Consider the following 17,306-nt stretch of genomic DNA (forward strand, 5'->3'; position numbering starts at 1 on the left):
AATCCTAATAAACACAAATGAGCATCACTGTGTGTCCTTATTGATTGACGTTCCATATTTCTCTGAAACACTTAAGAATTTTTCCACATATGTATGTGTTTAACCCAAATGAATTTTTATTAGTGCATCAGTACTTTTTTAAAAATGTTTTAAAATAAGGAGCAGACCAGTGCTACACTTAAAGTGCATGCGGACATTGGTCTTTTTTCATGCTACCGTTTCTTGAGCAGTGGCACCAAGGGTAGAATTGGAAAATCTCATTTTTTCGCCTTCTATACTATCTTGCGATTAACTGTGAGAGTAAGACATCAAAGCTGAACTGACTTCAAAGCCTGTAACACTTAGGGTTTCCAGCTATTACTGTATCCAGCCGCTTCAGTCGACACCAGCTCATCTCCCAGCGCTGCCTCCCTGGGGACCGCCCCTCTGCTTTCTGCCTTCCCCTATTCCAAACCTATCAAGTTAGAAACCACCCTTTTAACAGATCTCAAAGTTAAGCCAGTTGAGAGCTAGCATGTTTGCTAATTTCAATAATTACCATTGAAGTAGCCCATATTTGTTACTTATTTATTTAATTTATTCCAAAATTATGCCTTTTATCACCAGGCTTTAGGTATGTTAAAATTAAAATGTAAGGTTATCATTATGTTTATTTCAACAGTATACTTTACATATATAAGAAAAATTGTACACTCTTCATTTTATTCATCACAAAATGAAAAATAAAATGATATATATGGTATTTAGCCTTGTGAATTATGAAGTAAAATGCTGGACATTCAAACATTCATTCTCAAGTTGAAACACCTGACATGTTCTGGGGAAACACATGCTTCTCTTTTAAGAGAAATAAAAACTTACACATATGTAGTTTTCTGACCATATGAAAAATAACATATTAATATTTGAGGTTGTCCTAGATTCTTAACCTATTAACTGTATTGGGACAATGTATTAAAATTTTAGATAATCCTGTTTATTAACTGTAGTTTCACTAGTTAAAGAGTTTTTTTTTCTCTCTCTCTCTCTTGTAATGGTCCCATTAAAACTTTGAAGTTGTTTTCCTGGAATTAATTGTTATAATTGATAGTAGACATTCAGTACCACAGAGGAAGCGCCTCTTGAGCTCTAATAGATAGCATCCACATCTTAAATATGGTATGAAAAGAACTCACAAAAGACCTAAATAATTTAGCTCCTCACAACTGCAAATTGAATGAGGTGCTCAACAGGCATTATGAAAAAGATTTTAATGGTTAATTATGAAAATTAAATAGGCTCAGTATGATGACTGAATTGTCACTTTCCTTGTTGCCGAAAAATAGCCAACACCCAGTGTTAAAGAGAAAAGGTTTATTTAGCTTACAGTTTATAGAGATTTCAGTTTGGAGTTGGTTGATGGTAAGGTGGGGTGGGGTGGCATAGGGACATTGCAGAGCAAACACAGTTCATGATGGGCAGCAGGCAGCGAAGCAGCGACTTAGTGAGGAAAGCGAGCTAGTAACAAGCGAGCACAGCAGCCCTCTTTTTGTCCCTTGTATTTTATCCAGGCTAACATCTTCTCAGGGCAGGCAGCCCCTGGGGGCGGTGTCTTCCCATTAGTCACTCTCAGAACCCTGCCAACAATCAGTGGACTCATTTTGTAATCAAACACCCTGAATTTCAGCATCCTACACTGCAGATCCAGTCACCTCTGAAAAAGCTACACTATGGCCACAAGAGGCTTTGGGGCGGACATCTAGACACAAACAAGCCATAACAGATTGTTTTATAAAATGAAATTGACTTTACTGTAAATGGCCAAGCTGTCCATCATTTGAAGCTTTTAAGAACATTCTCTTTTTCCTCCTTGGTGGTAAAGATTGAACTGAAGGCCTTGTGGATGCTAGGCAGATACTCTACCACTATAAACCCCAGGCCACTTTTTTAAATGTATTTGATTGTTGTAGGGCCCAGCTCAGACTCATAGTGGTCATCCTGCTTTCAGCCTCCCCAGCCCAGGGATTACAGGTGTGCACCACTACACCCAGATTCTGGCCTGCTCAGCCCTGCCCTGGGGGTGGGGCTGACTCGGCATGTGGTGCCAGGGATCAAACCACAGTCCCTGCACTTGCCTAAGCTTACCTAAGCAGGCACTTTAGTCCGCTGTGCTATCTTGTCATCCCACCTAGATCACTTTTTAAGAAGTTGGTAGAGGAAATTCTTACATTTGGTAGATTAAACTAAAGAATCTTTCATATCTCTCTCAATTCTAGGATTCTGTATTTCTTACTTAAAGGATATGAGGAAACAGAATTGAGTGATAGTATCTGTTGACTATAGCCCAGTAACAAGATTAGTTTTACAAAGACCTTATAAATGAGTGTCTGGAAGGGATTTGAAAAGAAAAGATTATGATGGCCTTTATACATAAAGGAAACAAGAAAAGCTGCACCTCTTCTGGTCCAAAGGATGCAACAGACAGAAACCTACTCCAAATCACCCAAAAAAATTAATTGTAAAGAAAATGAGAAAGGAGGGATTTTGTTTTTCTTTATAATGGAACTCCAAATTTTCAGAATGCAAATAGAAATGAATGGATTTTTTATCTGTATTACTTAAAGGAAGGGAATAAAGCCGATAAGGAGAATCATGCAGCTTTACTTAGAAAGGATACTTATGTGTGCACCAATTCCTTACAGTGAGTGAACTCATTATGTACTGCAAACATGTACTAATGAAAGTAAAAAAGTCACAAAATACAGTATTTGTTTAAAATTTAATAGTCAACAAATTATATTTTTAAAGGATACTGAAGGAAAGAATAGGATGGGGTTGCAGCAGTTTATGCATGATATAGCCTCTGTATACATCTTCCAGTGGACAAGAAAGGGAGAATTAGAAGACGATCCAGTAGTCTTGCTGAGATGCATTGGAAGAGTACACAGAAAGTTTGAACAGTACATACAAAGAGTATGTTGATTGTAAGTGGCACAATCCTCATCAATAGGAAGTATCTTAAATGACTGTTCTGCAGTCCTTTTTGAGGGCCTATTAATTATAGACTACAAAAGCCCAAGTACAAAAAATGAGAGTCATCAACCACTGTATAGCCTTGGGCCAATTGTTGAGTCTGGATCTGTATCAGATATACTGTGTAGACAATTTCCATGACTTTCCATGTAGTACCTTAATCCTATAGCCAAAGGATTCAAAAGAGATCTAGTGTTTTGACTCAGAACAGCTGACTTTTATGGGCCTGCAGACAACAGCCTTGTTGTAAAATTCAGGATAATTTTGTAAAGGTGTTGGGGTTCGTTGTCTTTTGGTTTTTTGGTTTTGGGCATTTTTCAGGCGTATAAAAGTTCTGGAGAAATCTTGAGAAATCTGTATGGGCACCCAAAACCTGAAGAGTGAGGTTGCAGAAATGAAGTAGTGCTGTTCAAAGCAAAGGTGGGCCCACCCTACTGAGATGACAGAAGTGACAGACACCCCAAATGTGCACCTTCACTGTCTCAAAGACAGGGACTAGGAGGGAATCAATGGGCTTGATTTTTAGAAATAAAATTGGGAAGTCTCATTAATAGATGATTTCCTTTTTTTTTTTTTGGTGGAACCGGGGATTGAACTGAAACCTTTGTGTTTACCAGGCAAGCACTTATTCTACTGAGCCATCTTCCTGGCCCCAATAGATGATTTCTTATGAAGAAAGAAAAGGTACTACTCCCAGAGAGCCTCTATAGAAATGAGGGGAAAAAGCCTTGCAAACATTAAATCTGCATGAATTGCCATTTAACCTGATGTCAATAATATATTTATAGTCTTTTTCAGTAATAAAACACCTCAATAAATAGAATAGAAAGACACTTGTCTGTTGTTGCTAGAGGGGGCCTGCCCTTCAGCTCAGTTGTTTAAGTGCCTGCTTCAACAAAGCAGTCATGCTCAAGATGCTCAGGTTCGAACCTAGTTTCTCACAGGAAACCAGAAATGCCCTCAAGGCCTCTTCAGGCCATTAAAAAAAAAAAAAAAAAAAAAAAAAAATTCTTCTGTTGTTGTTAGACTAATTAAACATTTTTTAAATGTTATCTTCAATATCCTGGGAATAGATTTTATACAAGGGGCATTCAGCTAAACGGGGGTTATATGTGACTATTAATGTCATTGCAAATGTCAAAGAACCAGGGCTGGGGAGATGGCTAAGTAGAATAAGTGCTTCCCTGGCAAGCGCAAGGGCATGAGTTCAATCCCCGGTTCCACCAAAAAAAAAAAAAAAAGTCAAAGAACCCAGTTTAATATAGAATTAAAATATGATTTATATGTCTTGTTATGTTTTTATCTCTAAGCTCTGTTTTTATGAGTTTCCTCAATATTTGTACAAAAAATTTCTTAGCACTTCTGAGCCGTGTTCTTGTAACTATTTTGAACAATATTCTACTTTGAAATAGGAGTATGAATTATACTGAAGTGATCATTTATAGCAACATTAATATCATTGAACACTTAAAATCATTATATTATTATTTTCTGATTTGGAAATTTGTGCCTATCTTCTTTTAAGTGGTACATTAATCTATGAATGAAATTTGTCTTATAAATGACACATTAATAGAAAATTCAGAACAAGTGCCGTTCTCTGAGTGTTTCATATAAGTTTATACCTTTGGCACTGATCAATGACAGATTCTCCTCAGCAAACTGTCATTAATCCATTTACACTACTTACTGAAATCAAGAAAAATTACCAAAGAATTTTCCAAATATGTAAGTACATTCCTCTGTACATGTGATATTTAGCTTTCTTTTTTATTCTCTTTTTTTTTTCTCTTTCTTTTTCTTTTTCTTTTTCTTTTTCTTTTTTTTTTTTTTTTTTTTTTTTTTTTTTTGTGGATGGCCCTTTTAAAGATTTCATAGCTCTCTTTGCTAAAAGCAAAAGAGAACAGGGAACAGTTCTGATGCCCTCGGCTGAAGTCCAAGTCATGGGCTGCTCTGCCACACTTAGCTCCACATCACTAAGTGAGAAGGCAGGGCAGGCCCTGCTCTGCGCAGACCCATTGGTCATTACCACCCCACCCTCGTTCTTAGCACTTCTACTCTAATCTCCTTCGATACACTATGTGCTTCTGCTGCAATAAAAGAAGATGCACGAAATTCTGGAATGCACTCACCAGTGCAGCTGCTCAGAATTTCAGGATCTACTTGGATGTTTTGCTTAGTGTCACCATTTAAAGCATTCATTCAGTAGATACTGTCTCTTGTGTTTCATGTGTGAAAGAGAAATTAGAAAAAAAATCTCCAAAACCTAATTAAATACATATATCAAAGTATTAGCACAAATAGTATACATTTCTTCCATCTAAAGAATATACTTTAGCCTTCATCAAGAAAAAAAATGTGCCTTGTGAATGGCTGATTATGCTGTGCACATTGAATCAGAATGTCACAGTCTTCTAAATAAATTGTTATTATGGAAGAAGGCAGAACTTCAGCTCTGAATTTATATAATTCATTCTATTGTAGATTTTTTTCATCGAAGAATACATTTATCTGCCATAAATTGTACTGAGTATGAACAGCAGAGTCATTTGAGGTTCATTGAAAATATAGGAGGACATCGTGTTTCCTGTCCTTTTGTTAAACTTGGCATATTGATTTCTTTCTGCACAGCTTGCAGCACAGAAATGTGATCTACAGCTATGGCAAGACAGCTAACCACATGTGAATTTGTTAAGTACTGCTGGATTAGCAGAAATTGTCTGACTGTGCAAATACCAAGACTTGACTTCTCCAGGAACTCTTTATGACTTAATCAATTAAAATAACATGTTTTGATTTTATAGCTAAGAATAAATCATTAGCAAAACTCATTTTCTCTTGATCATTCATTTGTAGGATGTTCCCATTCTCTTTGCTTCTGTATTTCAAGCAAAAGAAAAACTATATAGAATTTGAAGCAAAAGTTCAAAGTCAAGTGTAGGAAAATAAGGATATAACAAATGGTACTTATTGTTTTAATAGTGGTTTGTAAATTTTGTTGAGACCAAGCTCCTCTTCTCTGCCTTTGTTCTTCTTTCTTAATATAATATCAGTGTTTGTGGTTCCTGTTCCTTTTAGGCTCAGAGGTAGGAAGACTTGCACTTGACTAACATTTCTTACTTCATTTAAATATAGAACCTGTAGAAGGCCTCTCTGAACCACAGGTAGTTTGCCCTTCTCCCACCCTATTAAACCTCCTTTTTAAACATGACCCTTGTGCAGTTCGCTTTGCCTGACTTTCAAGAGTAGAAATAGAAGATGAAGGATTAGTCAGCAAAGTGGGTTCCCATGTTTTCTTAGAAGTGCTAATATGTCATCTATTATGTTTACATGGTTCCCTATTGAACAGATAAACCACTGCCATTTTCTGTAACTGAGAGTCTGTCCTAAAGCTAGAAATTTTCCATAATATGAACACATAATAATGTCACTTGTCTCTTGCAAAAACACTTTCTTGAAAACATCTCAGTTGAGGGCTGGGGATATAGCTCAGCGGCACAGTGCCTGCTTGGCCAGCATAACGTACTGAGTTCAATTCCCAATACCAAAAAAAAAAAAAAAAAAGGAAGAAACAAAAGAAGAAGAAAAGGGAGAAAGGGAAAAAGGGAGAAAGAAAACAGGCAAACATCTCAGTGTCTCCACATGAAACTTTCTTCTTTTAAGAAGTAGGATTTAAAAAAAAAAAAAAAAAAAAAAAAGGAGAATTTTAAAAAATTTTTTCAAAAAATTTTTCTACATGTTCTCATTATTTTTAAATAGGTAGACATCTTATGAAACTCAATACCAAATTTACTAGAAAAAGTCTTTATAAAGCAGTTATCTGGTAAAAATATAAAACATGAATTGTTCCCTAATAAACAAGGGGAGTCAGAGGAAAGAAGAAAGTGCCACTGGTTTGTGTTAGGTGACACTGTGCCCTGCTTGTCTAATTTGATTACACAGAGCCCCTGAAGCCTCGGGCAAAGCTGATTTTAGCTATAATCAGCTTCTTAACCTTTTGAGAACTAACGTAAACACTACCTACCAGTGGTTAATTATGTTGTCGGCGGCGACACACTACAAAGTGCAAAGGTAAAAGTGTAGAACCAGTGCAACACATGTTATGACAGAATTTAACAAGGTTTGAGGGGCTTGCAGCTGAACACAGGGCCATATTTGTTATGAACTCTAAGTGAATAAAGAAACTTAAGGTGTGTTTTAGATATCATGAGCTATATTTTTGGCTTAAATTCTATCCATAAGTGTTGAACATTGATATACTACTTTTCACTTTTTCTTGTCCTCACATGTGTGCTTTTCTCTGAAATATTCTTTTGCATATATAATACACACGTTTTAGAAATACAAGAGTATTTTTAGATTTCTCTCATCTTCAGAGTAAACAGAAGTGATCACCATATCATATAAGTAGAGTAAAATCCTCTTGGTTCACTTTTATAGACAGTAAAACTTCATTAGGGGAGGAATGGAATTCCTCTACAGTTAAATGGAGTGTTGTAGTTCTATTAGGCAGGGACCTAACTTTTTGATTTAAAACAGGGGTCCTGATGTGCCATGTGGGAAATGATATGTAAGACGATTTTACTGTCTATAGTAGGTGTGACCCTGGTGCAGCGCTACGACTAATGGAGTGGGGAACATAAAAATGGAATAATGTGCTTATTGTGGTCGTATCTGCAAAGTCATATTCAGAGGAAACCCCAAAAGGAATATTCTCCTGAGGAAAGGGTTTCAGGTGACCAGGAGAATATATGGAGCTGTAAGCCGTCGCTCATGTGGGTAGGCCTCTGTACTGGGAATTTTACCTAAAGGTTTATGCCGCATAAAAATTCTCAAGGGTGGAATCTTAATACTGCCCAGTGATACCCCATGTGGAATTAGCTTAAAATGAGGAGGAGGGGAAGGTTCAAACTAAAAATTAATATTTTACTTTTTAAAATCTAAGGTCTCATAAATAACATGGATAATTTATTTAGCTTATATTATTGCATGTAGTTTATGCTGTCATTACAGTGAGCTTAAAAGTAGCCTTTGAAGAAGTAGATTTGGAAAGCTGAGCATTTTACATCTGTAAAAGCCACATGGTTTCACAGACAGTGCCACCCCAGAAGCACTTCTGTGCCTGCCTAGCTGCCTGCCAAAGATTGCCAGCATTGTTGCCTGTGCTGGTTTTCAGGAGCAAACACCCCTCTGCTTGCTGTTGGCCTTTGCTTGGGTTCGACAGTGCTGAAATGGTTGTACTTGGCAACTTTGCCAACTGCGCTAGCTGCCTGGGGAAGAGGACTCACCAACTTCTGCATTTGCCATCCTAGGAAGTCCTTTCTGCTTTAATTTTTGAGTGCCTCCAACCCCCTCTGGAGCAAGATGAAAGATTAAATAAATAAATACAGGATAAAATAAAGCAAAAGAAAATGACAGCAAAGGAAATATAAAAATAAGAACATAAACTCCTGTGGAGCAGCAGTCATTTCTCTCTCCTACGATGGGTAGCCCCAGTCTAGAATTAGAAGTGTCTGGGAAGTACAGCAGGGAGTTTTACCTTGTCAGAAAATTAAAAAGAAAAAAAAAATCACCCTAGGAACTTGTCTTGGGATGTAAAATAAATAGTGGCAAAAGTATGTTTGTGAACATCAACAACAAAAAGAACCAGTTGGCCCGTAATGCTGCCGCGAGTCCCTTTTTGTTTCCCCTTATTTTGTTTGCTCTTAAAGGTCAGACACCCCCCCATCATACAACTTTATAGATTACCTTAGAAAATGTGCAGTGATAAAACTGCCAGGCTGCTTAAGTGCTACTGTCCAAAATCACCAGGCACGCTGGAAACCAGTAATTCTTGTCAGAATATACTCTCAGTGTGCGGCTTCTGTCTGCAGGTGGCAGAGCATATGTTTTAGCACAAAAAAGTGTAAGGTAGTAGAGGAAGGATATTGAATGTGCTGTAACCCATTTTATTTATTTATTTATTTATTCTAACTGCTTAGTTCAGGTCAAAAGCAGGCTAACTAAAATGTTTGCATATCTTAAGGCCTATATGTAAATGAAGAAAAAATTGTCATTTGTTTTTCTTTAATGTATGAAACAAGGTTATTGAACAATTGCTTCCCATAAGAGAAAATTACATTGAGCCCGTATGCCATTGAAGTCCAAGGAATAGGGTGTTCTCTTTAAACAGATTTCTCAATGAGTTGTAGTTAACCCTTTAAACACTGCAGTCACTTTTTTAAAAATGTACTTCCTATAACAATCCTTTTTCCTAACTTAGGAAATAACTATGCTAATGACTATAATTGCTAGCCATTAGGACTAGCTAGCAAGTAGCACTTGGTGTTTTCTGATTAATGTAAGTTCTTACTACATAATTCAGAGTTATAATTCTGTGTATTTATCTGAGTTAAGGCATAGTTGGAAAACAAGGATTACAAACCCAAACCCCAACTGGTGGGCAACAGTGCTGTGTTACCAAATTTTCCAGTTTTCCTGAAGGCTACAGGCTGTGTTTTGATTTCAAATGAGTCTAATTTTAAGAATTACAGCTGAACCTACAATATTTAAATGGCAATGGAATACCCATTTCTGACAAAGCTAAACAACAAAAGATGAACCATTTTGTATCTGTATATACAAAATAGGATAGATATACATCTACTTTCTCTTAATTCCATGAGAGGTAAGATTTGTACTAATAGTGTTTGGACAGGATATCATGTCTGCATCTTATATTATGAATAACCATTATGAAGACAACAAAATGCAATGTACTAATTATTGAAACTGTCCTACTAATCGGTTTTGAAACTGTCTCATTGCTATTTATTTCACAGTAAAAATAATTTTTAAAAAATGAAGATAACGGGGACTCAGGTCAACAATTTCTGACATTGCCAGTCAAGTGGAAGACCCAATACTATTATGGGCTACTGGACTCTTTTAGAATATTTTGCTGAGCTTACACACCTATAATATTCAAATAATGGAACTTAACCAAAAAAGGGGATACAGATGAATGTCCATTTTGTATCTGTGTATTCAAAGTGGTTAGGATAGAGGGGCCGGGGAGATAGCTCAGTGGAATAAGTGCTTGCCTGGCAAAGTCAAGGTCCTGAGTTTGATCCCTGGTACCACCAAAAAAAAAAAAAAAATCAAAGTGGTTAAGATAGATATATAGTTACATTCTCTTAATGAATAGAGTGACTTGTTCTAATGGTGTTATGATATCATGTCCGCATCTTCTACAGCAGTTAACCACTAGGAAGAATGTATGCAATGTGTTAATTATTGAAACTGTCCTACCAATTTGATTTGAAACTGTCTCATTGCTATTTGTTTATCAATAAAATTATGGGGGAAAAATGAAGATAACATCATGCAATACATAAAAGAAAGAATTGCAGCTAAAATTTTTTAAAACTATCTTGAAAGTCAAATACAGTAGCAGCAGCTCAGGCCCATAGGCTATGTTGGTAACTTCTCCCTGGAAAGGAGAGCAAAGCCCATCTGAGGGAAGCCTCCATCTGATTTTTAGTCAATTTTTTGTTCACAAAAGAACACATTCTGTGCTGCCTAGGTGACTCTTCATGGCACTACTGTGAAATTCTGAGGCCTACTGTTTTATTGGAACCTTCCCTGAACTGCACTCCTACAGCTAGGCTTAGTTCTGAAGGTAAAGTTTTGTAGGCCTTTCTTCTTTTAACCAAGCCGTTGTTTTTGGTTTGGTTTTGGTACAGCGGGTTGAACTCGGGACCTTACACTTACCAGGTAGGCACTTATGCCACTGAGCTATATTCCCAGCCCAACCAAGCCCTAGTTTAAATAACTATGTGTATCAGATGAGTAGATAGTAATTTTAGTTTTGCATTTTAAAATTTCTAAAATGTTAGTTCTAAAATAATTGAGACACACTAAATTTATTTCTCCATCTTTCTTTGTCTAAGTTTTCCAGAATCATAAATATAAACTTATAACACTAGTCATTGCTACCCAGAGAACTGAATAATGTGCCACTCCAGTGAGGCACAGCCTAAGGAAACATGTAGACATGTTGTGAGTTCTAAGACTGAGTACCTATGATAACATCTAGCTTTTACTTTGAGCAGAAATTGGTTTCACCTTTCTTCCCCAGGATTGTAATGAGTTAAATGAATAAAAATACTGGGCACATTTTTCATGAATGTAAAATTCATATAAAATTCACCATTGTAACTACCTTAAATTTTTAAAAATCTTTTATTCATGTGTTTGGTTTAGGGTCTCGCTGTGCAGCTCGGACTCGTAGTGATCCTCCTGTCTCAGCCTCCCCAGTGCTAGGTTTACAGGTGTGCACCGCCATGTCTGGTTTCAGTTGCTGGCACAGTGGGTTCTGGGCCTGACACAGCATGTGGTACTGGGAATTGAACCTGGGCCCTTGCGCTTGCCAGACAGGCGCTTAAACTGCTAAACTATCTGCCTAGCCCCATTGTAACTGTCTTGAAGTTTACATTGTGGTAGCTTCTGGTATAGTCACAGTGTTATGCAAACATCACCACTACTTAGTTCTGAAGCATTTTCATAACTCCACAGAGAGCCTGTGCCCATTTTGTACTCACCGTTTTCTCTTCTGCTCAGCCCCTGGCACCCACTGCTCAGCTTCGTTTTTCTGTGTATTTGCCCTTCTGCGCTTTTCAGATAAGGGGGATCACACCGTGTGTAGCTTTTTGTGTCTGGCTTCTTTCGCCTAGCATGTTCTCAGGGTTCACCATGTTGTGGTACAGATCATTTCTCCATTACTTTTATTGCTGAATATTCTGTTGTGTAACTATACAACATTTTGTGTAGTCATCAGTTGAAAGTATTCAGGTTGTTTTTACTTTATTGTTATTAGTATTATTATAAGTCATGCTACTGTGGACATTCAGTTTTTGTTTGAACTCTGTCTTCAATTCTTGGTATGCCTGTGATCCCAGTCCTCAGGTGGCTGAGGCAGGAGAATTACTATGAACTAAAGGGCAGTTTTGGCTCTACAGTAAGTTGGAAGCCAGCCTGAACTGAGCTACATATCAAGAAACTGCCTCAAAAACAATAGCTCATTAATTGAAGACTATTTGGACTAGGGGAGGTTAGTAACTGGAATTTGAGCTTTTAAACACATCCACGCACAATAAGTTCCCAAACACACATGCACGTGCGCGCACACACACACACATTATTTTTTTCTGAATTTTGTCTTCAGCTGAGTAGGACAAATGCTTTACCCTACAATTTAGAAGCATAATATCAGGAAGTTTCAGACCCTAATCTGATGTGCCTTAAAATAGTTATAAATTAGGGAGGTGTCTTCCAAGTTCTCAATAACTGTGTTTTAAACTTGCAAGTGTGTCCCTGAAAAAAGATCAACAAATCTCCACTAGAATTCGGGCCAAAATATTTTTCAACCATTGCCAGCCCTCTATATTTAAACTGTTTGTACCATTAAAATTTCTAGGAAGTTTGAGAATTTCTTGAGAAATTAAAATACCGGGTCTTTTAAAATACAAAATGGTGTTACATATATGCTTTGAGATTTAGGCCTATGCTTAGCTTCCCCTGTGGAGCTGAAATATTTTGTACTTGGAATTCAGCCAGATCTCCCACTTGCATGTATTTAACTTATGTTGTAAGCATCCAAGTCCTGGCATTTGAATGGTCTTTTTCCTTCATCTGAATGCTTTCTGGCTTGCGGAAAAATAATACCATTTAAAACTTGCCTTTCTCCTGTCCTGCCCCCTCGGTCCATAAACAGATGTCTTCATTCTGTGTACTTACTTGGTGTTGCCTAAGTCTGGAGGTTACCCCTAATTATCTCCAGGCTTGGAGGATCCATGGAGAGTTACAGGGAGTGAAATAAGTTCTTGGAAAGTTGTGCTGAATTGATAAGCTGATGAAATTAGCTGACGAAAAAGGAAAGCTTTGTTTTGTGCTCACAGGGATATTCGGTCCCCCAAAGGAGGTCTGGTGGTTCTTACCACAGCCTGGAGAACAAAGAGTCTTTCTTGATAGCACTGACAACCTGGATGGTGTGTGATTAAGTTAGGGGTGTCTTTCAATTGCAGCATCTAAGTAATAGTGCTAGGGAGGTGGCCAAACATCAGCAGCGCTAGGGCCACCGATGGGGCAGAGTGGAAGGTAAAGCTCCTCAGTGCGCTAGCATTCCCATGCTCCTGAAGGAACCCCCAGTTTCCGAGGCATATACCCGAAGTGGGCCCTCCAAACCAGCTCTGTGAGTGCACTGCAAGTGGCTCTGTAACTTAAGCAGAAGTAACAGAAGGAAGCATTTCTATCAATAATAGAACTGCTCTCTCCCATTTGCCTGCTAGCCTTTAGCTGCATCTCATACTTACAGTTCTTATTATTTAGAAGTAGAAACAAGACTTTCGGGGGACCCATAATTCTCTTTGGTATTTTGTTGATCTTTGAGCATACACACATTCCCTAGCAGATGTTCTTCACCTTTCTTGAAGCTGTTTTGTGAGGATCAGTACAAGGTCTCCCACAGGAAAGGACTATCTTAGCTTACTGGTTCTCACCCTCGGGTATCCCTGTGAGATCTCAGGGCAGCTGGTAGATCTCAGGGGTCTTGGTAGGTGACTGAAAGGAACTTCTGAGAGGGAGCTGGTTTGCAGTGTCCACTTGGGTAGATGCTTATTAAACTGGGGCTTCCTTCAGGAGGGTGAGAATGCTGGGACGCTGAGTAGTTTTACTTTTTATTCTGCCTCATTAGTTCCCCAGAACCACATGTGGCCTGTCTTACTTACCTTTTCACTGCTGAGACAAAATACCTGGCACATGCAATTTAAAGGAGAGGCTTATTTTGGCTCATGGTGGTGAGAGGTTCCAGCTCTGAGGTGGAACACTGGAGGAAGAACCTGCCATGGAGGAAAGCTTCTGTCACAGCAGCTGGAAAGTCAAGAGGGAAGGGAGGAGCTGGGCAGGCAAACATGGCCTTTCCGATCAGGGCTCCAGGGACCAGCTCTTCTGACTATGCCAGCCTTCTCAAGTTGAGTCATGCAGAAGGCCCTGTGGTCCAGCCCTCTCCCTTGAGAGCATGAGGCTCTTGGGAGATGCCTACACAAGCACATAAACCATAAGGGGACATTTCTAAAACACCTTTGTTCTCAGTTTCAGACTGTAGTCTTTGCAGGCAGATTACAATTCTGTCCACCTATTCACAGGAGTGTCTAAAGAAAAAAGAAAGAACTGAGCATTGGAAAGCATTAAGTTAGCTTTTCTTCCACTAATATGTAAAGGTGAGAGGGGAACTAACCCCCTTTGCACATCTGTTGGGCACTCTTCACTCTATGTGCACCATCTCTTTGCTCTTTGGATTCATCTTTGTAGAGTATTCTAAGATCTTTTCCTACAGATGTGCCAACCCAGATTCCTGTAGTTTACGTATGGAAGAATGTATATTCTAATGAAGTTCTGGCTGTTAGACCTTTGTTAGAACAAAGCCCACTACCTCCCCCACCTTTCGCCCCAGAGAGCAGCAACACGAGAAGTAGATCCTGAGTTGGTGTTGGAGTACCCTTGTGGAAGAGGAAGAAACACCTACAAATCCACCATCTATGTGTTTGCAGTAATCTGGAGACAAGCTAATGGAACTTAAAGCCAAAACTCCTGCACATTCTCAAATTATCCCTTGGTTCTTTCCCTAAAGGACATCGTAGAAGTAGAGTAGAAATGAAACAAGTAACTGATAAGTGGGTGATTTTTAACTTCCATTCTTCAGTAAATATGATTTTCTTTCTTCCACTGAAATATCACAAGGAAAAATAGAATTTATTAGAATTTTATATGGTGGACAGTGGAGCAAACAAATGGAGGAAAACTCCAGATAGAGGATTAGTAATTAAATAATGAAACTCTTAACTATCCGTGAACTTTGACAAAAATATATATGATAGATATGAGCCCAAATCCCCTTGCTACTTAGACTTGGGAACCTGAGAAGTAAGGAGCCCATATAACACATTGAACTAGAAGCTAAGAGACTCAAGTCTGTTCCCTACTCCACCTGTACCCAAACAAATGGTTCTATTAGTGGCTCTGGCTCTTTACTTCCTATTTGTAAAACACATTTATTGACCCTGCTAATATGTCAGCCACTATTCTGAACTCTAGGGATTTGGCAATGAAAAGGATTCACAAAATTCTTCTTTTAGAAGAGAAAAATGGGTTATAAATATAGACAAAGCACACACACACACACACACACACACACACACACACACACACTTTATGAGTGAATGGTAGTGTCAGGATAAAAACGAAGTTGGCTCAATGCCTGATGGGGTGCAGTGTTACATTTTAGGCTGAGTGGTCAGGGAGGGCCTCTGTGAGGTGTCCCTTGGGTGTCATTGTACTGTAGGCCCTTTGTCTCTTCCATGTGGAAGCATTGCTGAGGAGTCACTAAACAGCTCCAGAATTCTGTTTTCCAATGAGTCTGTTTTCAGGCCAGATAATCACCTGCGTGTGTGAGATGCCATCTTCATTGTCATTGATCTCAGAATGGAGTAAGAAAGTCCACTGAGCCCCAAAGTTAGTTCTGTCTTACATTTGGGGAATTTCACCTAAGAATAAAACACCATCCTAAAAGTTGCATCATAGTAAACGCAGGACTAAAGGCTTCTATCCCCCACTCTCCATCTAAAACTTTCACGTCACTTTGTGATAAAATGAGAAGTGGAATTGAAATGTCAGAGCAGTTCAAAGTAGATTAAAGATGTGTAAGCTATGATGGACTGAAATATTTACAAATAAGGAATTGGATAAATATATCTCACTGTGCTCATTTATGACAGGCAGGGAAGCCATGTGACAGGCTTTAAGCCAGTGAAATAGCAAATTCCCCCCCAGAAATCTATAATTTTAATCAAAAGTTTGTTTCAGTCATTGAAATTCTGCTATTGCTGCTTACAAACATTAAAGTCAATCAAAACATCAGTAGCTTTGCAAGATCAATATTTTTAATATGTTTGCATTGCAGTGCTGCAGATTTTTGGCTAATGGATCGCGCCCATATTGATTTCCATGGGAAATGTTAGTCTGATACTGAAATAATTAAAAAAAAACAGGGATTATTGGTTTGGAATTTTGAAGGAGATAGAAGTATAAAAATTGGTTATTGACTAAATTGCTTGGGGTGAGTGAACCTTGGGCACTCGCAATAAACTTGTAGCACTAAGTCATTACTGAATACTACCTTATTCCTTTAAACTGAAAAATCAATCAATAGCCTATTATAACAATGCAAATTGCAGTGAAATAACACACTGTGCATGTAGGAATCACATAGGATCAAAACATCTACCTTAATATAAGTATGAGCACGTTGGAAGTGCCTGCTCAGATGTAGGGTCTGACTCTGACTTTGAGATTCATACTGACGATCATCTGAGTAGCATCTTTAAGGAGATAAACTGCTTCAAAACAGCACTAAAAAGAAGCATACAATTATTGTATGAAGAATAATGAAAGTGCAAACACTACAGCGTGTCAAGTGACAGATTGTGTTATTTTGATTCAGAGCAAAATTACAATTGTTCCTCCATTCTCAAAGCATAGGAGTGATGGATGCAAGCAGTAGATTAGACAGAGACTTTCCCCACAGTGCGAATCGAGAGCACATTACGTTGCTCTGGTTTCTCAGCCTTTGGTTATTACGAGAGCCATATTTTCATCCAGAAAGTTTACTGTGTTTTCATTTGTTTATCATTATAAATTAATGAATTCTTTATCTCTCAGAGGCAATCTAGTGTTTTAGAGAGGCTTGTGGGTTTTGTTTTGTTTTGTTTACATTTTCTATGTAAATTCTGTCCAGGAAAATAGTACTTATATGTAGTACTTACATATTTTGTTATATATTTTTATTTACTGAATTTTCAAAATCATATGTGTCATTTACATAATATGGAAATGTTTATCGGCTTTGAGGGGAGTAAATTATAAGTTAAAGCACAAATTAGTAACCATAACCGGGATGCCTTTCCTACCATGTCTATAAGCCTGGTCAATGTTTTCCTTTCATAATATATTGGCTTCTCTTTTTAAATAGAAAAGTTGATCAGGGTTCCTTCCAGTGTACAAGATGCTAACACTCAGATAACAACATTAGCAGTCCGTTTCAATTTGGTGTTAATCTTTCGTCAGCATTTCTGTCAAATTTCCTTCATCCTATTCTGACTTCTTTTTATCTGTTATCACTGTAACTAACATTACCCCAAATTCAGTTGATACAATCGCTTTCTTCCTATTGTATTTGAAATTTATACCTGAGTCTGACT

At 37.9% G+C, this 17,306-nt stretch overlaps 1 protein-coding gene across 3 annotated transcripts in view; it reads left to right on the top strand.

The window, feature by feature from the left end:
* Fam172a (family with sequence similarity 172 member A) overlaps positions 1-17,306 on the top strand; it is a 444,651-nt gene that overhangs the window by 351,455 nt on the left and 75,890 nt on the right. Inside the window, exon 10 of one of the 3 annotated variants that reach the window (XM_023708528.1) lies at positions 5,644-5,759. The exons of the other annotated variants lie outside the window; for them this stretch is intronic. Within the exon in view, the coding sequence (XP_023564296.1) occupies positions 5,644-5,663 (20 nt within the window). The 3' untranslated portion in view covers positions 5,664-5,759. Of the gene's footprint in view, positions 1-5,643; positions 5,760-17,306 lie in introns of those variants that run through there. 3 annotated transcript variants of the gene reach the window in all.

Source organism: Octodon degus, unplaced genomic scaffold (genome assembly GCF_000260255.1).
Source record: "Octodon degus isolate 3935 unplaced genomic scaffold, OctDeg1.0 scaffold00009, whole genome shotgun sequence".
Lineage (NCBI taxonomy): Eukaryota > Metazoa > Chordata > Mammalia > Rodentia > Octodontidae > Octodon > Octodon degus.